This window comes from Chanos chanos, chromosome 2 (assembly GCF_902362185.1).
Source record: "Chanos chanos chromosome 2, fChaCha1.1, whole genome shotgun sequence".
In the NCBI taxonomy this organism is placed as follows: domain Eukaryota; kingdom Metazoa; phylum Chordata; class Actinopteri; order Gonorynchiformes; family Chanidae; genus Chanos; species Chanos chanos.
The window spans coordinates 54,891,442-54,919,135 of record NC_044496.1 but is presented as its reverse complement, the minus strand read 5'-3'; the positions used below and the strand labels follow the sequence as shown (position 1 = coordinate 54,919,135).

Here is a 27,694-nt window from a genome sequence, read left to right as displayed (position 1 = left end):
CGCGTGCGATCAGCGTGTGTGTAACCCGCTGTGTGTCAAACACGGAACCTGCAAGGACGGAAAGTGCGAGTGCCAGCAGGGCTGGAACGGCGAGCACTGCACCATCGGTAGGCAAACGCTGACCTACGACCCAGACGGTGACCTTTCACCGACCTCTTAACCTAGGGTGCCCGCGAAACCCCGTGTTAGACAGGAAACTGTGAGCAAGAATGGTATTGACAAACTGCCTTTAGACTGAAGACTCCAGTATTTCAATACAGTGTTACTTCAGAGTCCGTCTCGTTTTGAAAAAGAGAAAGCAGCTCTTTCCTATTTATGCAGATTATGTGTGATTTTTCAATATAACAGGACTTGACCAATCAGCCCCCTGCAAAGGCTTAATGCATCAGTGGAACATTAGAGTATTTCATGCTACAGGTAATTCATAAATAGGAACCATACTCTTCACCCCACATCAACCAATCACTGAAGTCCAAAGAGAACACACTGAACCTACCGTTTCTCTTTCATACAATCCCAAAGCCACGCCTCCCCCAAAACACCCCATACCGTAGTCAGATTGCTAAAAAACACCTGGACTTATAAATATCAAAAAGTTATTTAAGTAGGTAAGGCAAAGTAGGTAAGGCAAAGTCCAAAAAAAATTAATTAAATAAATTAAAATGCAGTACATCTAGTGTAGGTATTAATGATTTAAAATAATTTCTCTTTTCGAAGTCTCTTTGAGTATCCTGTGTGTCGTCATCTTTTGCAAGATGGGGCCTGACTGACACACACACACACACATACTGCTGTACCTACATTAAAGTATCCGTCTTGTGGAGAAAGTTCCGGTAATAGTGATAAGGAAAAGAGCAGACCTGAGAGCTCTTTCAGCTTTGACGGCATACCCAGCAGACCTCAGTGGGGTCACTCAGGGAGATCTGAGTTTGTCAAAATGAAAGAGGTACAGTTTTGTAAGGGGGATGAAAAGAGAGAGAGAGAGAGAGAGAGAGAGAGAGAGAAAGAGAAAAGTGTTAAACTGAGACGAGGAGGAGTTAGGTAGCAGCGGGGTCAGTGGGAATGGTGGAGTTGTGAAGGAGAGATGGAGTGTGGGGGTGAGAGAGAGAGAGAGAGAGAAAGAAAGAGAGGGGGAAGAATTGGAGGGAATTAGAAAGCAGAGCAGAAGGTGTTTGATCACAGTAAAGACAGCACCGGCAGATGTGTGGGCTGCTGTGAAATAAAAGGTCTTGACTAAAGGAGAGCAGAGATGAAAAGAAAAAAAAAAAAAAGACAGAGTTTAGCGTTACACAGTCACTTCTCTGTACCTTTCTGACAAACACAGTGTTACGCGTGTGTGTGCACAGTGTGTGTGGTGTGTATATGCATGTATGTGTGTGCACGCGAGCAACTGTGTGTGGATATGTGTGTATGTGTGTGTGTGTGTGTCACTCTTTAACTGGCAGAAATGACACACACACACACACACACACATTTCGTCTGAGGTGCTCCAGACACAGCATCTCATGTCTTTGATTTTTCCCCAGAGCGCGCTGAAACACGGAGTCTGTCTTCCTTTTGTCATCTTACCCTGTCTAAAATTGCTTTCTCAAATCCCATCAGCGACCCAGAGAAAAACAGCACGGCCGTTTCCATTTTTATTTCACCTGACAAGAAAAACAGCCCTTGCAAACACCATAGGCAGTGTTAATACATAGCATATAGATTAGCTCATATATAATTTCTGTATCATTGCTCTCACTTGCATAAACTGACTCAGTCTTATTCCTCTCTCTGCGTGCTCTCCCAAATGCAGACTATATGGAAATAATTGATAAAGGTATTGTACCTCGTCGTATTGTGTTTAGAATTAGCTGCATTTAGTCTGGGTAGCTTGGACACACCCAGAAAGCTTGGCTGCTTAGAGACTGTGTGCTTCCTTACAGTGTGTCTGTAGTCAAGATGTTGTGATGAGTAGTATAACGCATAGAGGAGGTCACTAGTGCCTAGTGCTGTGTTTCACTGTCATGTTTCTGTGTTAAGAATGAGCCTTGGATCACTCTCGTATACTCTCTCGCTCTCTCTCTCTCTCTCTCACACTCGCTCTTTCTATCTTTCTTTCTCGGATTCTAATGCTGCTTTGTTGAATTATTTCAATTAGCGGACCGTAGCTTACGAGTGTACATTAAACCGACTGTTGCACTGTCTGAGATTTTGCGGCTTTTCCCCAGGTTCAGAAAGTGGCGATATGTCTTAACCAAACCTACATCAAAACCAAGGCTAAAGCCCACTGGGATATTTCACTTTAGCCCGCGTCTATGTGCTCTGCAGAGCTCACCGAATCCCCACATGTTAACGAGAGAAACGCTTAGGAGCCGGAGACGAGTGCGAGCGGAGATAGCGCGGCCGTTCGTTTGGGCTGGGGCAGAAGAGGGTTTACCTCTTTTCAACTCTTTCAACTGTGCTGACGTCTTTCTTTAAAGTCGGAGTAAGGATGAAAAGATCCTGGCCGCCGTTGTTCTGGGAGAGAATTAAGAGGTGCGGCACTCTTTCCCTGCGGATCTGATTTACACAAGAAAAAAGAAAGAGAGCTGTTTTAATGGGCTACACGTTTCGCTCAACCCGGAATAATCCAGCTCCAAGTCATCAGGGCCCGCCTGCTGTTAGCAGTGCCTCTGAAGCTGTAGCAGAGATCTCTCTGCTTACGGCTCAAGACAACAAAATCTGTCGGCATTTTTTTTTTTTATTAGAGGTAGTATTATTATTTTTTGTTACCCATATAAAGTCCTACTCTTGTCTCTGAACTCAGCAGCAAAATTACAGAGGATGTACACACAAAACTGGAGGCGAGAGAAAAGATCGGAAGTTGGCTGAGGTCGTGACTTACCGTTAAGTTAACCGCTCTAAGTAACACAAAGTAAAACAAATGGAAGAGAGTTGCGATCCTGAAGTAATTGGTAAATTTCATGAGATGGTTCAGAATGGTGTAGGCGAAAAATAGCAGTCTTTCTTTCTTTCTTTCTTTCTTTTTGTATCTGCATATGTGCTGGCAGGCAGGGTGCAGTGCTGTGGGAGTTTGCAGAATGACTTTGTCTATGTGTCTGCGCATGGGTGTGTGTCTGTGCGCACATACGGGCACACATTCGCTTACTCACCATGAATACTAATGATAGGATCTGTGTCTTTTTAACTGGCTAAAAATGGAGACAGTATGTATGCGGTGGCAGGCAAAGCAGGGATAATGGGGTTTAAACCTACGGGACTCAAGTAACCACAGAGACAGAATGAATTAGCAGAGCCGTGGAGCGCCATGCACCGTGTGGGGAAAAAAAAAAGCGACATGTCAGTTTTAGCAATGATGCTTCGAAACGCCACACGTCCTCAGATACACACAGGTTCCATTGCAAAGTCTCAGATGACATTTAAAGTGGATAGTTTGTGCTCCTGGGGAAATTGACACGGTAGAACTAATGACGGAGAAGACACTTTGCTGGGAATTGTTGGGAAAGTGTTACTTTTCAGTACCTTTTGGATGGAAAGCTATTTTTTTCCCCCATCAAGGTTACTTTTCCCCAGTCAGTAGTCATTGTAGTCATTCTTTACATCGGCTAAAGTCTCAAGATACCTGTAGAAATACTCCTGTACCCTTTCTGTTGGTGTGATGGAAACTTCTGGAATTGATTTGACTTTGAAGCGGCACATAGAACAGTGAAGCGAAGGATGACACAAATAGAGAAGGGTTTTACGGCGGATTTGTCACTCTTTGATTTTTATCGGTTCCGTCCTAAGGATAGTTTTTAGGATTTATGAATCTAACCTTTATTTTTATGACTTTTTAAAGGGGAGAGAGCTACGCGCCAGTCGACTCTAGCATCTGGAATAAGATACCAACGCTCTCTTTCTCTCTCTCTCTCTCTCTCTCTCTCTCTCTGTCTCTCTCAGTTTTGTTGTATGCTGGGCTAAACCACCACTTCTTTCTTTCTTTCTTTCTTTCTTTCTTTCTTTCCAGGCATATGTCTCTCCCTCTCTAATCCTCCACTTTGTCTCCAACCCTGTTACTTTTTTCTATTCTTTCTTTATTTTGTCCTTCTCTCTCTATCTCTCTCTCTCTCTCTGTCTTTTCTACTCTACCGTGTGTGTCGACCCGTGACCTAGGGTAATTTCTGCTCCTTTTTAAGGAGATTATAATAGGGTTAAAGAGAATTACATTGGAGAGATGGCTTAATAGTTTGTGAAATCCCACTTTATTCTAGTTAGTGTGCAGGGCATCGACTTGCCTTTGACACAGAAGTAGGGGCCATGCTTACTCCCACCCATAAAAGGAGATCAATGAGCAGTATAGATTTAGCTCTTCTGCAGCTTCATAAGCATTTGGCTGCTCAAAATGGCAACTCCATTTCAAAGGAAATCATTGCTAACTGACTTTTTTCCCTCTGTTCAATATTCCGTGACAATCGATGCAGACCAGGCTGTTAATGTGGCATCTGGAGGACCCCAAGACATCCAGAATTACAATAATTAAAGTGATGTTTGGTTTAATTCACGACGCTTGAATGGGCCTCGGAACATTCCAGGCCTTCACAGTCCCCTGGTTCGTCTGTCAGTCAGTCTACAGATCACAAATCATTTCAAATGTCATCGGTGCCCCGTCATCCACTTCAAAACGGTTTAGCTACATAGTAGAGGACAAGGGGGTCGGTCCTCAGAAAAAAAGGCCACATCTCTATGGCAACCAACAGCCTACCCTATTGACGCTGACGGCTGAGTCGGAGTTTGAATTTTATCGGGGCGGGATTGGGGGGGGGGTGTCTTTTGGAGCAGAGATATCAGGTTTTTGTGTAGCTGGACGGGTTGAGTTTTTATGTAATTGGTACTGAGCGGTTTACGCTGTCTAGTTTTATTTACACAGAAATTTCCCAGCGACTGTGAAATGCCAGGTCATCTCTCTCGGGTCTTTAATTATGGACTATTGAAGCCAGAGGAATATGGATCTCACCCTTTTCATGCTTCTGTGAATTTGGCTGCTAGTCAGAGGTCCTCCTCCCTTCCGTCTCCACAAGGCCATTGTCATAGTCTCATGAATCTTTATTGTTATTTCTTTATTGAGAACACCCTTATACAAACACACAAACAAACAACAAAAACAAAAAAACCTTCATGCCAATTTATATTTTTGAAGACAACATTTCATCCTGTGGAGTAAACACATTCCTTCTCTTTCTAACCCATACTGTGTATGATCCACACCAGTTTCTTTCTCTCTCTCTCTCTTTCTCTCCATCTCTTTATCTATCATACACACACACACACACACACACACACCTAGCCGTATACAGGTTTCCTAATGTCATCCAGAGTCTTCAGTCTCCCCTAATCACATTGGCACCTGGGAGAACACTGTGCTCAGACCATCACAATCAAATTATCTGCTCTAAATTAACCAAGTGGGAACTTGTATATATGCCCTTTATCAAATACTCCCTGCTTTGAATGAATCCAGATCAATCTATTTACCACTCACCGTAAGAACCTTCCCAGCCCACTTCAGCGTGTATCAATTCAGTGTGTAAAATGTGAACTAAAATTGCCCCCTCTGAAAGCCAGCTGATTTGGTTTGCAATCAATAGTGCATTGAAGAATTTTTCTTTTTTCCACCTGTGACTATTTCATCATACCATCACTCAGCAAGTATGAGTTTGTGAGAGGTTTCTGTATGTGTGCGTGTGTGTGTGCGCGTGTGTGCGCGTGTTTGTTTTTCGTATTTGTGTCTCTTACAATGCCCCGTCTCTCTCTTCGCTCGTTCCCCATCCCTCTTTCTCCCCTGTCATCCCTCTCTTCCTGCAGATGGATGTCCCAACCTGTGTAACGGAAATGGCCAGTGTACCATGGGTCAGAACAGCTGGCATTGTGAATGCAAGACGGGCTGGAGGGGAACTGGCTGCAGTGTCGCCATGGAGACGTCATGCGCAGACAACAAGGACAACGAAGGAGGTAAATAAAAAATAAAAAAAACGAAAAACAAAACCACACCCTCATTCAACTAAAAACCAATGTGGCAAAGTCTTGGAAGGTTTTATCATACTACATGCAACAGAAAAAAGGCCAATATCTGTATGTCTCATTGTATAGAAAATTACATCTGTAAAAGAATGTTTGTGATCACCATAGGTTATCTTATGTCACTGGTAACTATTTAAGAGTGCTGTACTCTGAATTACAGTCAAACTGGTTTTTACCAGTCAGTTCACGTATGGATGTTTTGAAGTCATATGGCTAAGTGTTACCAATTAATACGATACCAATTGCATGTCAATAAATCTTCAATTACTTACCTGTTAAATGACCTAGTATAAGTTATAGTGCTTTGTAGTTAGGCATGTTTTCTTTCAGGCAAAGAATTTTGGAAGAAGTTCGCGGAACGTTAGCTCTATAATATTTGTGCAAGAACAGCAAAGAACTTTCTAGAAGTTTCTGGAATTTCTGGACGAGTATGAATGTCGTTTGGAATGATCTTACTGGCACAGAGCAGTTAGTGGAGCAGGCTTGCACACACAGAGAACAAATCATCTTGACAAATGGGTGATACCCCATGCACTTTCTCATTCCAGTGCTTCGTGACAGATCAATTCTTTTTTCTTTTTTTTTTTCTTTTTACACTCCAACCACCAGAACAACATCTACAAGCCAACCAAAACAATCGAGCAAACCAGAACAATGGTTTTTAGGACCCAGATGCTTTTAAAACATAAAGAGAACTGTTGAACATTCAAAAAGGAGAGAAAAGAAAAATAAAGGAGTTTCTTTGTTGGCACCTCTTCCTCCAGACGGCCTGACAGACTGTATGGATCCAGACTGTTGTATCCAGAGCCCGTGTCAGAACAGCCCGTTGTGCCGAGGTTCACGCGACCCGCTCCAGGTCATCCAGCAGAGCCAGCTGCCCGGGCAGAAGGTCCGTTCCTTCTACGAACGCGTCAAGATGTTGGTGGGCAGAGACAGCACTCATATTATCCCTGGAGATAACCCCTTCAATGCCAGGTGAACATTCTTCTACTCTATCCATCACTTAGCGATGGTGTGTTAAGCAGGGGGACAGTTTTTGCCCTGAATCCTCAAGGGTTCAAGGCTTGGGTCTGTACAGTATGCTTCGGTAAATCGTCTAATTACTGGGAGTAAACGATCTCATTGGCTGTGCTGCTGCTGCTGCTATTTTGAACAATTAACTGTCTCCCGAATCTGGAATGACCAAACCCGATGCTGATTGATTTACAGAATGCCAGCTGATTAATTGCAGGTTTAGATGAACGACAGACCTAATGGTTAGTTGATTGATTACAGAGGTATCGATTTGCTGTTTCTGTCTTTCAGTCTGGCCTCGCTGATCCGCGGACAGGTGCTGACCACAGACGGGACTCCCCTGGTGGGGGTGAACGTGTCCTTCGTCAAATACCCTCACTACGGCTATACCCTCACTCGCCAGGACGGAACGTGAGTGCTCTAACAACGCAAATGGATGTTTTTGGGGGGTTTTTTTTCTCTTTTTTCGTTTTTTAGAACACTGCTCTCACTTTTAGCCAATTGCCAAATCTCTCCCCACTATTTTCAACCAATCAGATTTGCTGGAATTACTTCTGCAGTAATGTCTCATGACTTGTTTGCTTACTTGAGCTTTTTTGGCTGCTTATGTAAACCGAAAGATAATAAACTGAACAAATCTTCATTAGATTCACTTGGAGCCATAAAAACGTGCAGCCTCCAAACTGAAATGACTGTAATATATCAAAACAATAAATTATTCCTCCAAGAAAAATGATGTTTCAAATGGTAAAAGCATTCAGGATTTAATAGCGCTATCAATAATAACGCCCAGCAGGAGTAGATATTTATTTTCAATCATCCCGCATGTTTTCTCTCTCTCTCTTTCTCTCTCTCTCTCTCTCTCTCTCTCTCTCTCCTCCCCCCCTCCTTCTCCTTCTCCCTAACTATCTTTATGTCTCTGTGTCTTTTTATCCTGATTGACTCTCTTTTTTTTCTGTCTGTCTCTGTCTGCTTACTCTGCTCTGACCTTCAGCTTTGACCTTATTGCTAACGGAGGGGCGTCTCTCACTCTGCACTTTGAGCGCGCTCCGTTTCTGAGTCAGGAACGCACTGTGTGGTTGCCATGGAACAGTTTCTATGCCATGGACACACTGGTCTTAAAAACAGAGGAGAACACCATCCCGGGCTGCGACCTGAGCGGCTTTGTCCGGCCCGACCCCGTGGTGGTGGCCTCGCCCCTTTCCTCCTTCTTCAGCTCCAGACCTGGAGAAAGGTCAATCATTCCCGAAACGCAGGTAAACGATAAAATCCGAGTGATTTGGAGGGGGGGGGGGGGACTGGGAATCCAGTCAGATGTGAAACTATGTCAGTTACAAAAAAGAAAAGAAATCTTGCTGAATGCCCAGGGACTTGATGCAGTCTTCAAATGAGAGATGTGAGAATGAGAGGAGAGAAAGGAAGAAGCCTTCATCAAAGGAGGAAAACTCATCAACTTTCTCCTTTCGTTTTTAAACAACACCAGAGTCAGCTCGTTGTAGTCATCCCACATTTTCCCTTCGCTCGCGTCCTTCATTCACTTTATTCCCTCTTTACGATTTATTGTTTCCCGGCTCCGGCGCAATAACCAGCCGGTTCTCAGTTCAGCTGTGAATCAAACTCGCGAGCTCCAGCTGGACTCCGAGCCAAAGACGCCGCTCGGTTTGACCCCCACGCGCCGACTCACAAATTCGCCCCTAAAAAATTTCCGAGCGCCGAAAACCTAATTTACTTCACCTTTTATTTGATCCGTTCCCCACTTACTCCATCTCTCTTCTTCCCCTCTTCAATTTTGCTTCCGCTTCAATTTTGCCTCTTTTCTCTACCTCATTTCATTCTCACATCTCTCATTTGAGGACAGCTACTCCCTTCTCTCAACGTCTCTGGGCATTATGAGTAGGGTTTTTTTTTTTTTTCTTTTTTTTCTTTTTTTTTTTTTTAGTAACTGACTTAGTTTCAAATCTGATTGGATTCTCACTTCCACCCAGTCATTCCCATCCTAACTAATTTTCTCAGTTTTCTTCAGTTTCGACTTCTATTCAGATTTGATTCCCCTTATTTTTCACTCTTCCGCCTTAAGCGCTATCTCTCTCTCTCTTTTTTTTTTCTTTCATTACGCGCTCTCACTCGTTTGCAGCTTTATTGAAAGAGCTTTGTCTTCGGTTCATCTTCATAAATCAGAGAGCGTCCTTGTTTTTTTTTTTTAGAGTAATAGTCAGCTCAGATTTCTCTCTCTCTTTCTCTCTCTCTCTCTCTCTCTCTTTCTCCCTCTCTCTCTCTCCACCCAATCATTAGGATTCTGTTTGTTTGTGTCTTTGACCTATTTGTTTTCGCACCTTTTAAAGTTTTATGCAATTGGTTTTATGCAGTTAAAGGGTTTTGAGAAGTCAAGTCTTTCTCTCTCTCTTTCTCTCTCTCTCTCTCTCTCTCTCTCTCTCTCTCTCTCTCTCTCTTTCCCTCTCTCTCCTCTTTAGGTTCTTCATGAGCAGATAGAGATCCCAGGCACCAGTCTGAAGCTGTGTCACCTAAGCTCGCGGACGCCAGGCTACCGCTCTCTGCTGAAGATCACCATGACCCAGGCCGTGGTTCCTCTCAGCCTGGTCAAGGTGCACCTGATGGTGGCTGTGGAGGGGCATCTTTTCCAAAAATGGTTCCATTCCTCGCCAAACCTGGCCTACACCTTCATCTGGGACAAAACGGATGCGTATGGCCAGCGCGTCTACGGGCTCTCAGAGGCTGTGGGTGAGTCACCTATTCATAGTTAGATAGAGGAGTTTTCCGAACACAGCTACAAGTACATTGATGTTTTGTGACTTTGCGTCCTTCAAATGTTTCTCTCTACTCGTTATAACCACACACAGACCCAAACACAACCATCGCCTCCAGCCGTCTAGGAATATGCTGCCGTTAGCTGAGATGAAACAGTCTTGAATAGATAATGGGATAAAATGAGGATCACTTAAAAGAGCGTGGTTAAAAGCTCTTCTCGGGGCTCGTAATACTTGGCTGCCCAGCTCTGCGCGCAGTGAGAGTTTATTACACGTCAGAGAGGATTAGCGCTCACCCGTGTGAACGCGGGTCCCAGGGACCCATAGCGCTATTAGGCTTCGTTCAGGCTCAGAGCTCCTGTCAGCGGCTGAGTGTGGGGAGTGGTTCCAGGCAGGTAAGGATGGCGAGCATGCCTCCACTGGAAAACACGCTGAGATTAGCACTCTGTCACTCATCTGGGCATGTGTGAAAACAGGGTGTTAGCATAGGATCGGCCAGACCCTCAGTCCCACTTAACCCCATTTATCACCCTCTCTCTCTCTCTCTTTCGCTCTCTCTTGCTCTCTCTCTCTCTCTCACTTACGCTCTGTCTCTCTCACTTTCTTTGTTCCTCAGTACCTCCCTCTCCCTCAGCCCAGGTCAGTATTAAGTCGAATAACTAATCACTGGAGTGTTGCAGGCCCCCCTAAAGGCTAGTACCACCCTTTGATTGGGATAGTGTGGGGGCATGGGGGGGGGCGGGGTATGTTTTTCCTCCAAAAGGGACAGCACATCAATCAAACTTGTCGAGGGTTAATAAGACCTATGAAAGACTGAAAAGTTGAAAATTCCACAAGTCTAATTTTGGGGGAGCTATCCATTAGTAGAGAAAAGGAGGAGAGAAAACAACAACAACAACAACGCTGTGTGATTTTTGTAAATGAGACTTGATTGGAGAATGTTCTCGTTTCCTATTGGTCTGCTGAAAACTCATGATGGAACACGTTTTTGGGCACACCAGAGCTCCGGCACTCAGACACAGCGTCTCTGAGGAAAGACTCTCTCTCTCTCTCTCTCTCTCTCTCTCTCTCTCTCTGTCTCTGAAGACGCAAAACAAGTCAGGTCCATACTGAGCTGATTATCTTTTCACGCATTACCCAGCTGTCTCTTCGGGCCCTGTGAATTCATTCCAAACTGCTGCTAAGAGGAAACCAGCATTCATTAGATCATACTTCTCCAAAGGCTCGACAGAGAGGAAAAGATTATTCCCTTTTTTTCCCCCTTTTTTTTGTGGTTAATTTCACTTGTTTTGAGAATTTAGTACGGGGATACTCAGAAATGGTTTTGAACATAAAAATTTGGATTAAATGTTTTTGTCTTTTAAACATTAGTTTGCAACTCAGATATAACATTCCCATTCTCCACAGGCTGTTAGAATTCCCATTGGATCCACTTCAGTTGACATAAATTAATTATTAGTTATATGAGCCTTGTCTTGAGATTAACTAAATGCGCTTTTGATGTGTTTGGTATAATACAATTACCACAGTCAGCATCTCCCTCTCTCTCTCTCTCTCTCTCTCTCTGCTGTAGTGTCTGTTGGTTATGAGTATGAGTCTTGTCCCAGTTTGATTCTATGGGAGAAGAGAACCGCAGTCTTGCAGGGTTACGAGCTGGATCCCTCTAACCTCGGAGGCTGGTCACTGGATAAGCACCATATCCTAAACCTGCGCAGCGGTAAGGACACACGCTACACACAAAACCACATCTACAGCAAAGCACCCTGACTAGTAAACACATTGAACTTGTGTACAACATAATGACAGTGTACAATATTGATTTGTTCTTTTGTTCCATTTGTTTGTTTGTTTTATTAAACAAATTCCATCAAGGAACTGGTAATCGAAATCCGTACAAGCTAAAATTGTCTCTACATCTACAGAAAACAGTACAGTAGAGTTATTCATACTGGAAACAGAAGACATCAGAGTCCATAATCACAGGCGTCCAATATCCCGATTACCCCACATACCTTATTTGGTTTTTCCTTTCAGGGCAGTCAAGTGTATCTAATTTCATTTACTAATATGATGTCATATAGATTTTTTTCTATATATAGATACCTTAGAGTTTCATCGCTCTGGTCACTTGAAATGTAGACACGACATTGACTTTGATTTATGAAAAAGCAGAGAGGATTTTTAACGAGAATCAAACCGGCAGAAACCGCGTGTGCCCACGGCTAGGTCAGGAAGGTCATTGACCTGAGACAGCCTGTAAAAAAAAAAAAAAACCCACTGCGTTATATAGAGCTGATGCAATCTGAAAAGAGGCTGCTTTTTGTGGAGATGGCTGTCGAGCTAATCAATAAAGCAGTGTGTTATCCCCGCAGTGTGCTTGTAGCAGTTAAAAAAAACAGAGGCTCGTAAACGTCTCTTATAAACCGCCTTTACTGAAAATAGCTTTTTTAAAATGTTTTTTGTTTTTTTTTACCACCCTGCCACCCCCGCCCCCGGCGTCTCCTCCCTCTCGGAAACCAGGCATCCTCCACAAGGGCAACGGAGAGAACGTCTTCGTGTCCCAGCAGCCGCCCGTCATCACGAGCATCATGGGAAACGGGCGTCGCCGCAGCATCTCGTGCCCCAGCTGTAACGGCCTGGCGGACGGGAACAAGCTCCTGGCGCCGGTGGCGTTGGCGGCGGGCGTCGACGGAAGCCTTTACGTGGGCGACCTGAACTTCGTGAGAAGAGTTTACCCCTCACTCAACACCACACGCATCCTGGAGCTCAGGTACGGTGGCCCTGGGGCGACGGAGATGGGGGCGGGGGCGGGGGCCTTTGGGGGGGGGGGGCGGGGGGGGCAGTGGAACATAAATACACACAGGCGTTTCTTCCCTGTATCTACATTTCAACTGACACTCTAATTTTCCCATTTCGTCTCTTTTATGCACCAAAAGAAACAAAGACTTTCGACACAGGTGAGCAAATACCACATGTTTATGAACTGATATTAAAGCTACGATATACACCTATGTCATCGCAGTATTGACCCCCTAGTCTCTTAATATCCTTTTTTTTCTCCAGCAACAACCCAACGCATAAGTATTTTCTGGCCGTGGACCCGGTGTCTGGTGCTTTGTACATCTCCGACACCAACTCCAGACGGATCTACCGCGTGCGCTCGCTGACAGGCGGAAGGCTATTGGCTGATAACGCCGAGGTGGTGGCAGGGACAGGGGAGCAGTGCCTGCCCTTCGACGAGCGCTGCGGAGACGGCGGGAAAGCCGTGGAGGCCACCCTCATGAGCCCCAAAGGTGAGCCGCCGCGGAGAATCTTCCGGATTAATTCCCCCCTCTCTCTCTCTCTCGGTTTAACCACGCTCTTCAGCGCAGACGCCGGCAGAATCCCCGCACTCTCTTCACTCACACTAATGTAACGCTTAGAAACCTGGCTGTGAGGGGAACATGCGCTCTCTCTCTCTCTCTCTCTTTCTCTCTCTCTCTCTCTCTCTCTCTCTCTCTCTCTCTCGCTTTCTCTCATTCTCGTGTGTAATAGTGACACCTAACATGGATAAAAGGAGTCTTATCCTGCAGCAGCTTCCACAATCAAAGAGAACATTCAACCTTAAGCTATTAATTAATTTTCTAACATACTGTTGGGATTCTGAGCCACTTGTCTGAGGGTCTCTCTCTTTCACACACTCTCTCTCTCTCTCTCTCTCGCTCTTCCATTTGAGTTAATACAGTCGTAGGCTTAATAGATCTCCTGACATACAGTAAGGTTTATAACCAGGAGCTCCGCTTTAACTAAAGCAAAGAGACTTTCAAACCAGAACATTCTAACGCATGGCAAGAAAGAATAAGACCGTTACACACGGGCATATTACAGCTCGGCACTGGGAAATCTGACGCCGCGCATTTTGTAAATATTCTTCCTGGCTTGCGTGAATAAATGTGTCGTGAAATTATTTCATACGTTCATTTTCCATCACAAACTGGGAAAAAACGAAAGCAGGACAGAACCAGAAGGAACAAGAAATGAAAAGACTATACAAATTAAAAGATAAAATGATTATATACAACTTAAAGTAAAAAAAAAAAAAAAATCCTTAGAGTCAAAAAAAAAAAAAAGTTAGTTTAAAAAAAGCCTTGCGGTCTGACACCAAACTGTCAAAAATGTCACACCGTCACATTTTTCTCTCTGTGGTGTTGAGTCTGTGCCCATGGAGAGAGCTGAAAGGTGCCAGACAACATGGCCTTGATATTCTGACTCCCAGACGAGTTTACAGAGGTAGACAGAGCTCAGTCTAGCATGCCCTGTCTTTCCCCTTCTCTCTCTCTCTCTCTGTCTCTGTCTCCATCTGTTTCACCGTCCTCTTTGCTTCTGTGTTGGGAAACTGTGTTCTCGACGTACAGCTTTTCACCTCTCTACATCACACGTCTACACGGGTCCGCGTGTTTGTTAGCATCCCGGTGTTTCTGTGTGCTTTTAGAAAAAGCACACTACCGCAGACAGGAAAGATTGATGGGGCTGAGATGAAGATGACACATGATTGACAGCTATTATTTTTCATGTTACAGACAGGCAAGACAAGGTGGAGAGAGATGTGTGGAAATTGGAGTAGATGGAAAGGGAAGAGAAAAAAAACCCAGAAAGAGCAGGAGATGATGGAAAATTTCAGGGGAAAGTCCAGTAGAGGAAAAAAAATGTATTATTGTGTCTTTGTTCTTAGTATAGGAGTTAAACCTGAAGGCTAGAATAAGTTACAATATGGAAAGTGGAGTGATTTTTTTACAAATATTTTAAATGACCTCTCTCTCTCTCTCTCTCTCTCTCTCTCTCTCTCTGTCAGGTATTGCGGTGGATAAGAATGGGCTGATGTATTTTGTGGACGCGACCATGATCCGGAAGGTGGACCAGAACGGAATCATCTCCACACTGCTGGGAGCGAACGACCTCACGGCTATACGACCCCTCAGCTGCGACACGAGCATGGACGTCAGCCAGGTCGGTCTCCACAGCGTTACCGGAGTCTGATCCTGTCGATCTTCGGATCTTCAGATCGACAGGCTGAAAACAGAGCAGAGAAAGGAGATACAGACACTCTGAAAACAAACGCAAGAAAACCGACTCTCATCCATTCCCATAAAATCGTTTAGAACACACGGCTAAGGCCTTTAAATATCTCCATACCGTCAATATTCTCAAGGGCTTGTTCAGAGCAAACGTTAAGAAGGCCTTTAAATACAAAGCTGAATTTTTCTCTATGTTGTCTGGCTCCTTGGGGAAATCTTATCTAAAATATCAATGTTTATTTTTTTCTCCCTCACTCGTCTTGCTCCCAGGTGCGTCTTGAGTGGCCCACAGACCTGGCCGTGAACCCAATGGATAATTCTCTGTACGTGCTGGAGAACAATGTCATCCTACGCATCACAGAGAACCACCAGGTCAGCATCATCGCCGGTCGTCCCATGCACTGCCAGGTGCCTGGCATCGATTACTCCCTCAGCAAACTGGCCATCCACTCAGCCCTGGAGAGCGCCACGGCTATCGCCATCTCACACACCGGCGTGCTCTACATCGCCGAGACCGACGAGAAGAAGATTAACCGCGTACGGCAGGTCAGCACCAACGGAGAGATCTCGCTGCTGGCGGGCGCCGCCTCGGAATGCGACTGCAAGAACGACGTGAACTGCAACTGTTTCGCCGGAGACGAGGGTTACGCCACCGACGCCAGCCTCAACTCGCCCACGTCTCTGGCCGTCTCGCCCGACGGCACCCTCTTCGTCGCCGACCTCAACAACATCCGCATCCGGGCCGTCCGCAGCAACCGTCCGGGGCCCTCGGCAATGGGCCACTACGAGATCGCCTCCCCCCAAGAGCAGGAGTTGTACGTATTCAGTGAGGAAGGGTTACACCTGCAGACAATAAGCCTTGTTACTGGTCTGCCCCTCTACAATTTCAGCTATGGCCCAGATGGCCAGCTGGCCACCGTGGTAGACAACTGCAACAACACTCTTAAGGTGCGGAGGGATGGGACTGGCCAGGGGGGCGCGGGGCTGCTAAGGCTGGTCTTGCTCCCGGAGAATCAGGTGGTTACCCTGGGGCTGAACCCTACCGGCAGCCTTCGCTCCGTCTCTGCCCTCAACCAGGAGATAGTGCTTCTGGGATACACAGGAAACACAGGCCTGCTGGCCTTCAAGGCAGACGAAACAGGCTGGACCACGTTCTATGAGTAAGTATGTACAGCTGTCGCCATCTGCTGGCTCGAAATGGTACTGCGTGCTCTTCTCCATCTATCTCTCGCTCTCTCTCTTTCTGTCCTCCTGTATGGCTCCACAGGGACCAGTATTCCCCCATCACTCCACAGCACTGGCACAGAGATCACTTTCTATGACAGATCTGTGACAGTCTTTAAACACATTCCCTCGTTAATACTCAGGAGACAAAATGAAATAGAAAAAAAAAGCGAGAAAGAGTGAGAAACGGTGAAATAGTCAGGAACTCCACTGTGCCCATGTAGAGTTAGTAACCCATCCCCATGGGAGGTGTCTGCTGATGTACTGATCTCAGCATGCTAACTCCACATCCACGTTACAAGCACATGCCTAACAGAAAGCAACTGTCTCATCCATGAACACGAATACACCTACACTCTAACCTACCCGTCTGTTTTGGTTTCTGAGTTAAATCACACAGAGATTGATAGATAAAGTAAGAGTGTGTGAGAGTAAAAGACAGCTTGACGTTTGCTCAGTGAATACACGTAAATGTGACTGAACAATCACATGGATCTTTTTTTTTTTCCTCTCTTTCTCTTCAGTCATTCTTGTTTCTACCAGATGAGTTTTCATGTTAATTGTGACACACCTGTAAAAACCTGTGTGATGTCCGCAGGTACGACAGCGAAGGCCGACTCACAAACGTGACCTACCCGACGGGAATGGTGACCAGCCTCCACCGCGAGATCGAACGCTCCATCAATATTGACATTGAGAGCTCCAACCGAGACGATGACGTCACCGTCATCACAAACCTGTCGTCTGTGGAGGCCTCCTACACCGTCGTGCAAGGTAGGCAACAACAGTCAAGAGCGAAGACTGCTGTACTCTTAACCAGCACTGAAATGGTCACTATTTTAAACAGGCTTACGCCCATTAAAAAAGAGAATTAATAAACATGCCCAAAATCTGACATGAATGTATACATTCATGCACAAACCCACACACACACACACACACACACATATTTCATTAACGCTGGCTCAGTCTTAATAATGCTATTTTTGTGGTGCTCAGGTCTCTGACTGCCAAATTGACCCTGACTTTGACTTGAATTTCTATGACACAGATTGGGAAATGATGGGCTTGTTACTTGAACTTGGTCTCTGCGACTGTTCTGTAGTCTATTCTGACTTGTGTAAGACTGAAGAAGCATTGAATCAATATGTTTCTTTCCTAACCGTTTCCTTGTCTCACCTACAACATCAACATCCTCTTCCCACCTGGCCAGCGACTTTCACAGACACATGCACTTGATCTAAAGAATTCTTTATTGTGTCATTTTCGTATTTTATACGTCTAATTTTGACAGCTTTAGTGTCTGTGAGTTGGACTCAGATTTAAACCGGAGCAGCCGACAGTTAGGACTCAGACTTAAGCTCTAGTGACTTTCACAGTCTATTCTGTCTCAAAGCACGGAGACTTGATCGACACAGACACAAACTCAGTAAAAGTTGCTGACACTGTCTTTTTCTCTCACCCATGTTCATGAGTGTGTGTCTGTGTGTGTGAGAAAGAAAGAGAGAGAGAGAGAGAGTCAATGAGTGTGTGCTTGGAGCCATAGAGTCACAGTCTCTCTGCTCCCTGCCTCACGGGTAACTCTTGGTCTGTCGGCCTGTATGATGAATGTTATTGGAGTGAAATTCATTACCTTCACTCCACTAAATCTTCACTGTCTCCCAGTCTCCCAGAGCCAAACCAGCCCCGGGTTCCCACAGCTTATTTCACCTGTTTAACAGAGAAACAGGGGAAGCACAAGACTGATTGGTCTTTCTCCCCTGACCCCCCTCCCCCACGGCTAGCGAGACAGAAAATAAATTCAGACTTCTGTGCAACTACATGTCAGAGGAGCCAGAAGAGGTGGAGGCGGGGGGGGGGGGGGGGGGGGGGGGGGGGGCAGATGGGTGGGGGGCGGGGGGAGATGAGGGGGAGAAAAGTTTGAAGATTTATAGAGAATTCAGTCCGGGGAGGCCAGTAAAATGGAAAAGCTATTTGGCTACTTCAAACTGAGTCATTTAGATCTCCATCCCCTGTTGTGTTCAGTGCTGAATCAGTGCACTCTTAAAAGCCAGCCCCGCTCCCCTCGCTCACATTAGCTCACAGAGAGAGATGGAGCAGATAAAACAAAATGCTGCGACGCGCCTTTAAAAGCATCCGCCCTGTCAACTGAAATAATGCACTTGGTCCATTTGAGAGGCTGTTGAACTGTTCCTGGAGCTTTATTACAAATTTTTTTTTTGGATAGATTGCAAGTCTTTCATTGTAGACCTTCAAAAGCAGGGTGTGATCTTAGGCCATTTTGAAACAATGAGCTTGAAAGGTTTTTAGCTCAGTCGCCGGATATTTTGAGAAGCAAAGTATTTGTGTCATTATCCTCAATCACACTGTTTGTTCAATAGCGACAAGCCCTGATAGAAAGCTGACAGGGAAAAAAAAAAGGACTTGCTTTGCTTTGATGAGGTGTTAAAACAAATCAAACCACTTTGGTGTGTTTTAGCTTGTTTTCACAGCCTGAAAGGTATACTGCGTTTTGTCTCTCAATATCTCTGCAACCCTCTCTCCCTCTTTGTGACCTATTGCCCCCTGCAGACCAAGTGCGGAACAGCTATCAGCTTTGTAACAATGGCACATTGCGAGTGATGTATGCGAACGGAATGGGCATCAGCTACCACACTGAGCCTCACATCCTTGCTGGATCAGTGAGCCCTACAATTGGTCGACGGAACATCACCCTCCCCACAGACAATGGACTCAACTCCATAGAGTGGCGTCTGCGAAAAGAGCTTACGAAGGGAAAGATCACTGTGTTTGGCAGAAAACTCCGGGTGGGTGATCTAAAGTCATCTTGTTTACCACTGTTGTATGGTGATATGGTGCTCTGTTTTTTTACCCCACACTTAAAATGGGAGTTTCTCTGTAGCCTCCACATAACAAGTTCTCTATATTTTAGAGTAAAAAAAAAAAAAAAAGGCAAGCCAGACTTAAAGAAAAGGCCACAAATGTTCAACACTCATCATATACAAAACAAGTCGAGAGCATTAATAGGTTTTCCATGGTGACTGTTTTGTGTTTGTTTTGCTCCCTCAGGCGCACGGACGGAACCTTCTATCCATCGATTTCGACAGGAACACAAGGACGGAGAAGATCTATGACGACCACAGGAAGTTTACCCTGCGGATCACGTACGACGCCCAGGGCCGGCCGGCGATCTGGCAGCCCAGCAGCAGCCTGGCGGTGGTGAATGTGTCTTATTCCACCACGGGACAACTGGTCGGTCTGCACCGCGGCAGTATGAGTGAGAGGACCGAATTTGACCCTCTCGGTCGTATCCTCTCCCGTTCCTTTGTTGACGGGAAGGTCTGGAGCTATAGCTACTTAGACAAGGTGAGTCACTGATCCTCCCTGATTCAACTCTGAGTTGAACAGTTACACAGTTAAACAATTAAAGACTTTTTTTTTTTTTGGAAAATTCAACTCAAATGTAAATTTTCACTCTTGTGACACTTCAAGAATAATGGGAGCAGGCTGCTGAGGGAAACGGTGCAGAAAATATGAAATGTCAAAATGGGTTTTGGGGGCTTTCAGTTTTAGTTGCTGTACATTAAGAAAAAATGAATATAACAACATTTATAACACAGCATCTCCCTTTTGCCAGCACATGTTTCAAAAAGAACATAAAAATTTACACCCACATGTTAATTATGTCAATACTTCAAAAGCAGCAACTGCTTAAAGGCATACTCTAAAATAAAGGGTGATTTTTTTTAAGTAGCAATATCAGTTGGATTACTTCACTGAGTTTGTGTGGTAGTTCTTCATGATGGTGGTGATGATGATGATGATGATGATGATGATGATGATGATGACAATGATGAGAAAAATGGTAATGGTATTCGTCCTTTTTCTCTGTAGTCTATGGTACTGCTCCTGCAGAGTCAGCGACAGTACATCTTTGAGTTCGATGCGTCTGGTCGCATCACTGCCGTCACCATGCCCAGCGTGGCTCGTCACACCATGTTTACTCACGTTTCCATTGGCTACATTCGCAACACCTACAACCCCCCCGAAAGCAATGCCTCCATCATCTACGACTTCAGCGAGGATGGTCGTCCGCAGGCCACCTACTTCCTGGGCACGGGCCGGCGGGTACTCTACAAGTACGGCAAACTGGCCAAGCTGTCCGAGGTGCTGTATGACAGCACGGCCGTCACTTTCGGCTACGACGAGACGGCCGGAGTGCTTAAGATGGTCAACCTACAGAGTGGAGGTTTCTCCTGCACTATCCGATACCGAAAGATGGGCCCGCTGATTGACAAGCAGATCTATCGCTTCTCCGAAGAGGGCATGGTCAATGCCCGCTTTGACTACACCTACCACGACAACAGCTTCCGTCTCGCCAGCATGAAGCCTGTGATCAGTGAGACACCGCTACCCGTGGACCTGTACCGCTACGACGAGATCTCTGGCAAAATAGAACACTTTGGCAAGTTTGGCGTCATCTATTACGACATCAACCAGATCATCACCACGGCCGTGATGACACTAAGTAAACACTTTGACGCTCACGGCCGTATCAAGGAGGTCCAGTACGAGATTTTCCGATCCCTCATGTACTGGATGACGGTTCAATATGACAATATGGGTCGTGTAATCAAAAGGGAGCTTAAGATCGGCCCATACGCTAACACCACGCAGTACCGCTATGAGTACGATGGTGATGGACAGCTCAGTGGTGTTAAGGTCAATGATTGGTCCACTTGGCGTTACAGTTATGACCTGAACGGAAACCTGCACCTGCTGAACCCTGGCAACAGTGCCCGTCTGATGCCGCTCCGCTACGACCTGCGAGATCGCATCACTCGCCTGGGTGATGTGCAGTATCGCCTGGACGAAGATGGCTACCTCAGCCAGCGTGGCTCCGACATCTTCGACTACAACTCTAAGGGACAGCTGGTGCGTGCTTATAGCCGCGTAGCTGGAGGATGGAGCGTTCAGTACAGGTACGATGGACTCGGCCGAAGAGTCTCGACCAAAAACAGCCTTGGTCAGCATCTCCAGTTCTTCTATGCAGACCTGAACAACCCCACAAGAGTCACGCACATCTTCAATCACTCCAGCTCCGACATCACATCGCTTTACTATGACCTGCAGGGTCACCTCTTCGCCATGGAAGTGAGCAGCGGAGAAGAGTACTACATCGCCTCAGATAACACGGGAACGCCGCTTGCTGTCTTCAGCAGCAACGGGCAGATGATCAAACAGGTCCAGTACACGGCCTACGGTGAGGTGTATCATGACTCCAATCCTGAGTTTCAGCTGGTCATTGGTTTCCATGGAGGCCTCTATGACTCCCTGACAAAGTTGGTGCACTTCACGCAGAGAGACTATGACGTCTTAGCCGCTCGATGGACCTCGCCTGACTACACCCTCTGGCAGAAGATTAGCAAGGACTTGGCACCATTCAATCTCTACATGTTTAAGAACAACAACCCCCTCAGTGACATGTTGGACGTCAAGAACTACGTCACTGGTAAATTTCAATAAATTCGCTCAACGCTTCACAGTTACTGCCTGTAAATGTACTGATAACAATAAGCTTTTGATGCAAATTTGAAATGAGACTGGTGGTTTTGCTTTGCTAATTTTTTGAGAGTGAAAATGATTAAGATACTCATTTCTCCTAGCTTTAGTGTGTGTATCTATCCTGGTAATCATGGAAATAGATTGCTTGCAGTCAGTCAAAGAGTTTTTTTTTTTTTTAGTCTAATAATAGCAGGCTAGACTATTCTGTCCCCAACAGATAAAACCAATTCGCTACAATCGCATAGTTATGGGATAATAAAATAGTCTTTTTGATCTAAAGACAATGCAGACTACAGCCCCTCCACTTCTCCACTTCTCAATTCTCTCTCCACATGGAAAACAAACATTACTTCAATAAGCAAAGACTTTGAGGGTGAGACTGTGTAACTAAGATCTGAAACGATGACAGTTATTCCCCATCTTATTAATATGTTTTTCTGCAGATGTGAAGAGCTGGCTGGTGATGTTTGGCTTTCAGCTCAGTAACATCATCCCAGGATTCCCCAAACACACAATTTACTTTGTGGATCCTCCCTATGAATTACTGGCAAGCCAGGAGTGTGAAAATGGGCAGGTGAGTTCCCACTGAAAAATCACAAAGAACAAGTTTCAATTCATTCATTAGCAGGCGCTAATAATATCCTACTAATAATTTACATTCATCCAAACATTGAGCTCTAATCCTTGGTCTTCATCTTCTCTGTGCAGCTGATAACTGGTGTTCAGCAGGCTGCAGAGAGGCATAACCAGGCCTTCATGGCTTTAGAAGGAAGGCTGCTTGATAAGGAGCGTCGAAACAAACGAGATAAACCGGGACATTGGTTCGGCACCAGTGCTCCCATTATTGGACGTGGGGTGATGCTGGCAGTGAAGGAGGGCCGTGTGGTTACTGGGGTCTCTAGCATGGCCAGTGATGACAGTCGGAAGGTAGCCCTGGTTCTTAATAATGCCATTTATCTGGAAGGCACACATTACACCCAGGAAGGCCGTGACTGCCACTTCTTTGTCAAGATTGGTTCGCCTGACAGTGACCTCTTGGCGCTGGGTCTCACCAACGGGCGCAAGGCGCTGGAGACTGGCATCAATGTGACGGTGAGCGGACGCTCGCGACGTGGGGTCACCGTGGAATTCCGGGTGCCTTCGCTGTCCCTCAGCGTGCGCTACGGGTTAGCGTCGGACGTTTTAGACGAGGAGCGCGCCCGCCTGCTGGAGCTGGCACGGCAACGGGCGTTGTCAGGCGCCTGGGCACGGGAGCAGCAGCGAGCGCGGGACGGCAAGGAGGGCAGTCGTTTGTGGACCGAGGGCGAGAGGCAGCAGCTCCTCTCCGCAGGGAAAGTGCAGGGTTACGACGGGTACTACATTCTACCTGTAGAGCAGTACCCCGAACTGGCCGACAGCAGTACCAACATCCAATTTCTACGACAGAATGAGATGGGGAAGAGGTAACAAGAACAACGGACGCACCCCCTTTCTCTCTCTCTCTCTCCCTCTCTCTCTCTCTCTTTTCTCCCTGAATCTGAGCTATCCGTCCCTGTTCTTTCCTTTCCCAAATCTCCACGACCCACGGGAGAATACATGGGGTAACCTACTGAACGCTGCAGGGACTTTTGAAAAGTGGAACACTCTTCGAGAACATTATTAATACTGCCACCGGCAAAAAATGAAAATTTGAAATAAACATTTCTTTGTTTTTCAGCAAAAAGACTTGAAAAAAAAAAAAGCACTGATAAACTTTGAAAATAACAATAATAACAATGAACAAACAACAGCGGTTGCTCAAATATGAAAAATCCCCTTTTTAAAAAAGAATAGATATTTTCACCCATATTTTTTGGGTTTACCAAGAGGATGTCAACGTCAGGCACGTGCTCGAACGTGTGATCTGGGTTGCAACAGACATTGAACATTTGCAAGAGCTGCTTTGGAGGCCAGGTCACCAAGTCAGAAAAGACCAATTACAACACAGAGGAGGAGGAATCCCAAGTCTCAGGCCTCACATTCCCCATGACAGAACTGTTACCACCCTGGCAAATCCGTCCCCGGAAAAAGAAAAACAAAAAAATAACAAACTGCTTTTCCCAGTTCATTTAAGAAATAAAAAAAAAAAGAAAAAAAAAGTTTTTAAAGGTGAAAAAGAAAGCTATGGCTATATTTACGTAAATTAATGTCAAACAATAGTTTTGTTTCAACATACGGCAATGAAAAAGAGGAAGTAAGCTGTATCAGATTACACTGATGTTCAGGGTGTGCATTAGATGCGATAGTTTTCTATGTCTCAGTCGCAGTAGAATTGTGAGACTCACCTGGGCACTTCTGTACAGAAATATCAGAAAAGCAAACCTTCACACTATCCATATAAAATGTTACTAGAATCAGAAACTATTTATTTTATTTTGTGCTTTTTAATTTATTTATTATTCGTAGTACTTAAGACAATCATGAAGGGGTCACCACTTTTAGAGATGAAGATGAACATTGGTGGTTGAGTTTATTTTCTTTTGTAAAATATGTAAGAAATGTTCATTAAGTTTTTATATTAATTTTAATTTGTTCACAAGCAAAATTTTAGTCACAGATAAAATAATTTATGTAAAGTGTTTTAAAAATGGTTTATACTTTAAATAAAGTTTAAAACTGTGAAACTTGTTTTTTCAAAATATATCTCTGTATGTACAGTGTATAGATTTACCTTTATGCAGCACAGTAGAATATTGTTCATAATATCAAGTTTTATATTTCTAACAGGAGGTGGCTTGTTATGTGCAAACATATAGCTGATATTACAACTCTAGCATTTTGTGACACTCTAATATCTCAGATCAACAATACTGGTCTCCAGTTTGATGTTCGGTTTGTTTAGGTTTTTTTTGTTTTGTTTTGTTTTGCTTTGTTTTTAATGCAGAAAAGTTGCTGTTCTAGAACCCAAAACCCGTAGAAATTGATTCTTTCCACTGTGAAGAGACTCACATATGGATGTCATGATGTACCAAGTCAGTATTGAGGGATGCTTTCCTACACTTACTCAAGCGAGACTCTTCTGAGACCTTATCAATAAAAAAAATAATTGTTTACTTCACGTGAGTGTGAATCGTCTTCATTAAATCTATAGTCTGTTTTACAGATCCAAATCTGTAATGAGGGAATCAAGAGCATGAATCAAGGGTAACTATCACGTGGTCAACTATTTACATGGTTAATGTTCTAAAAACGGTGAATGCGATATAGGTTATTACTCTGAAAAGAAATCAATGTGACAAGCGATTACTTTTATGTTGAACTGTGTTTGAGAGCTCCAAAAGTCGTACTATTGGGTCCTGTCCACAGCAACGCCTACTTCATACGTCATGACCAACAGCAAGCTTTCTCTAAGGTAGGGCGTACAAGGAAGTAGTTTGCCAACTCGCCGGCTTGACAGCTTCACCTCGCGCACCACTTCAACAACATGTCATCTCCAGGTTAATATTGTTTTCTTGAGTTTTTGGTCTCAGCCACTGAATGCTTTTAGTATTACAACACAGGAATATAATGCGTTTGTATTATTCAGTAGCGATCGTACATGGGCACGAATATGTGATTATATGTTGTTTTCCCTGTTCCGCCTCAGGTGTTTTCCGTGACTGGAATAACTTCCTTTACTTTGTTGGTTAACTGTTGTATGTTCGTTTCAGAACAACTCAACAGCATTTTCCGACAGAGATCACAGTCGCGCGTGTTACTGTGTAATTTAATTGACGGATATGTATATTATTATGGCTAGGTTAGGTTAGGTCAGTTTAAGCTTGCCAGGAAGGGAAAATTTTTCAGCACGCCACTAACAGTTAGGGCAGGAACGAAAGTGCCAATATGACACAATTAACACTCAGTTAGCATTTCAATAACATACCGTTAACATTGTAGTTGTATATAAGTGGGCAAGTAATATTGTGAGTATTAATAAGTGACCTGTTAATGTTATTGGTAGTGTCTGTATTTTTCGATGTAACCATGACTTGGCTTTTTTTTTTTTTTAACACTGTTGGTATTCCTCATGTTAAAACAGGCAGTGCGGATTATATGCCTTACAAAAAACTTCAGAATCATTGATTGACTGAACTGTTACTTTATGTTTTGTTTTTCAACACATAAATTAAAACGGTACAGTTGCTACTTATTCAACGCTGTTGCCCAGTATGCTACAAACGTCTTTGCGTGTTTATCCACGTGGTTTCCATGGTTGTCTTGTCTCTAGTGGGTCCACTCTTTAGGTGCCACTGAATGTGTTGTCTGTGGTTATGTGTATTATGATATGAAGATTTTAATATGCTAGAAATACTCCTTCTCGTTCCTCCTCAGATAAGCAGATTTCCTACGGTGATCTGAAATCTCTCCTGGCCAAGGGCTCAGAGTTCCTGCTAGTGGACGTGCGCTCCAAAGATGAAGTGGACCGCGGGCACATCCCGGGATCTGTCCACATTCCCTGTGAGTTAGACATTCCAAAGAGTAGCAGCACCAAATGGGTTTTTATCAGAGAGATGGCTTTCTCCATCAGCCACATAAATGAACTTAATGTATAAGACATGGGTTGCCCAATAGGAACAAAAAAACAAAATGCATTCCTGTTCAATATGCTGGGCCATCCAGCAATAAAAAAAAAAGTACTGTCAATTTATTACCTCCCTTGTCTCCCCTCTCACTGTTTCACATTGTGTTCATAAGCAAATCCTTTCTACATTAGTACAGCAGGTAATTACTTCAGATTATACTGGGAATAATTCCATGAAAGCCCACAGCAGGACCCTTATTCATGGACACTGCTAAACTGTAACTCCAGTAGTCTAGAGTGTGGAAATGACATTAAGAAAATACAGTGATGAGCTCTGATTACAACACTCTACGCTGCATGACTCTCCCTCCATGAGATGTATCACTGTAATTATGCCTGTGTTACTGTGTCATTAATGAATATGAGATACTATGCATAACAGATACAATGTTTTGAATATGTGTTGTTGTTGTCTGCGTGAGTCTATTTAAACAAACAAACAAAAAAAAGTTTCAATCCCCATGTTGCAGTGGACAGTGTCGAGAGTGAGCTGTCTTTGGACCCAGCTGCGTTTCAAGCTAAGTTTGGCGTGCCCAAACCCCCCCTAGAATCCCCTGATGTTATCTTCCATTGCCAAATGGGCAGAAGAGGGGCAGCTGCTACAGAAAAGGCCAGAAACATGGGCTTCCAAAAGTAAGAAGGTTAATCATAATAAACCCATCATTTAGCACTGTTAAAACCCATGGAGAACAAGATGATTTTGCAACAGTAGTTAGTGAAAAAAAAGAGAAAAAAAAAAAAACAAGTAATATGGGATTACTTAATTAATGTTAAACCTCTCAACTATGATTCTTACGTTTTACAGTAGCTTTTGAAGTCAATTATCGGGAGCCTTCCTTGTGAAGCTAACTGGATGGGAATACCACATGGATTTACGAAGATTTAAATACACTCTAGCTTTTTCGTTGCCTTGTGTTGGTAAAATGTGTCAAATACTGTGTTGTTATTAATGTTTCAGAGCACGGAACTATGCTGGAGGCTACAAGGAATGGTCAGAGAAGGAGGGGAAATAAGTATCCCACCTCCAGTTCAGTTGAAACCACAGTTTAAGCTATTTTTTAAATCATTTTTATAATCCACGATGTCACTATACCATCAAACACTGTTGTGCGATTTTTGTTCTTTATTATTCAACATTTTGAATAAACTGAAAATGTATATAGAAACACGTGGATTTTGCTTGTTTTGTCAATTTTCATTTTTATTTGTTTATACATGTTTCTCACATGTTTTTTTTTTATCTTTTTGACACTGAGCTGAAGGAGCAGTCCTGACCCTGGCTCTTGAATCTGCGCTTTATATCGTAATTGATCGTAACCGCTTTACGTATGGCCAAAAACTAGCCGTTGAACTTCCTGTACACACCTTGCAACTGTAACACTTATTGCTGATTGCGGATTGAGTCTCGTAAATTTATTGCCAGTTGTTTCAGTCAAATGGATACTTATGTT

The 27,694-nt window shown here is 44.3% G+C and overlaps 2 protein-coding genes across 2 annotated transcripts in view; both read left to right on the top strand.

Annotated features, from left to right (window-relative positions):
* tenm2a (teneurin transmembrane protein 2a) overlaps nucleotides 1–23,107 on the top strand; it is a 121,334-nt gene extending 98,227 nt beyond the window's left edge. The window contains exons 12-29 of the mRNA XM_030765576.1: nucleotides 1–107; nucleotides 5,824–5,970; nucleotides 6,804–7,014; nucleotides 7,345–7,464; nucleotides 8,048–8,309; nucleotides 9,525–9,792; nucleotides 11,392–11,535; nucleotides 12,339–12,588; nucleotides 12,755–12,775; nucleotides 12,882–13,111; nucleotides 14,650–14,804; nucleotides 15,143–16,032; nucleotides 16,695–16,870; nucleotides 18,668–18,903; nucleotides 19,166–19,462; nucleotides 19,991–21,608; nucleotides 22,105–22,235; nucleotides 22,370–23,107. The exon at nucleotides 1–107 is cut by the window's left edge and continues 79 nt beyond it. Coding sequence (XP_030621436.1) covers nucleotides 1–107; nucleotides 5,824–5,970; nucleotides 6,804–7,014; nucleotides 7,345–7,464; nucleotides 8,048–8,309; nucleotides 9,525–9,792; nucleotides 11,392–11,535; nucleotides 12,339–12,588; nucleotides 12,755–12,775; nucleotides 12,882–13,111; nucleotides 14,650–14,804; nucleotides 15,143–16,032; nucleotides 16,695–16,870; nucleotides 18,668–18,903; nucleotides 19,166–19,462; nucleotides 19,991–21,608; nucleotides 22,105–22,235; nucleotides 22,370–23,107 — 6,001 coding nt within the window. The remainder of the gene's footprint in view (nucleotides 108–5,823; nucleotides 5,971–6,803; nucleotides 7,015–7,344; nucleotides 7,465–8,047; nucleotides 8,310–9,524; nucleotides 9,793–11,391; nucleotides 11,536–12,338; nucleotides 12,589–12,754; nucleotides 12,776–12,881; nucleotides 13,112–14,649; nucleotides 14,805–15,142; nucleotides 16,033–16,694; nucleotides 16,871–18,667; nucleotides 18,904–19,165; nucleotides 19,463–19,990; nucleotides 21,609–22,104; nucleotides 22,236–22,369) is intronic.
* A 1,943-nt stretch (nucleotides 23,108–25,050) lies between these two features.
* On the top strand, nucleotides 25,051–27,384 carry LOC115805951 (thiosulfate:glutathione sulfurtransferase-like). Its single transcript, XM_030766661.1, has 4 exons — nucleotides 25,051–25,116; nucleotides 25,994–26,119; nucleotides 26,714–26,876; nucleotides 27,202–27,384. Exons 1-4 carry the CDS (start codon nucleotides 25,104–25,106, stop codon nucleotides 27,254–27,256), a joined length of 357 nt encoding a protein of 118 aa, XP_030622521.1. The 5' UTR covers nucleotides 25,051–25,103; the 3' UTR covers nucleotides 27,257–27,384.
* The last annotated feature ends 310 nt before the right edge of the window (nucleotides 27,385–27,694 follow it).

Bases quoted from the DNA above. Each gene is read 5' to 3' on its own strand.
- LOC115805951 (XM_030766661.1), top strand. The intron at 26,120-26,713 runs GTGAGTTAGACA...CCCATGTTGCAG, and splicing joins GGGATCTGTCCACATTCCCT to TGGACAGTGTCGAGAGTGAG. The intron at 26,877-27,201 runs GTAAGAAGGTTA...TTAATGTTTCAG, and splicing joins AGAAACATGGGCTTCCAAAA to AGCACGGAACTATGCTGGAG.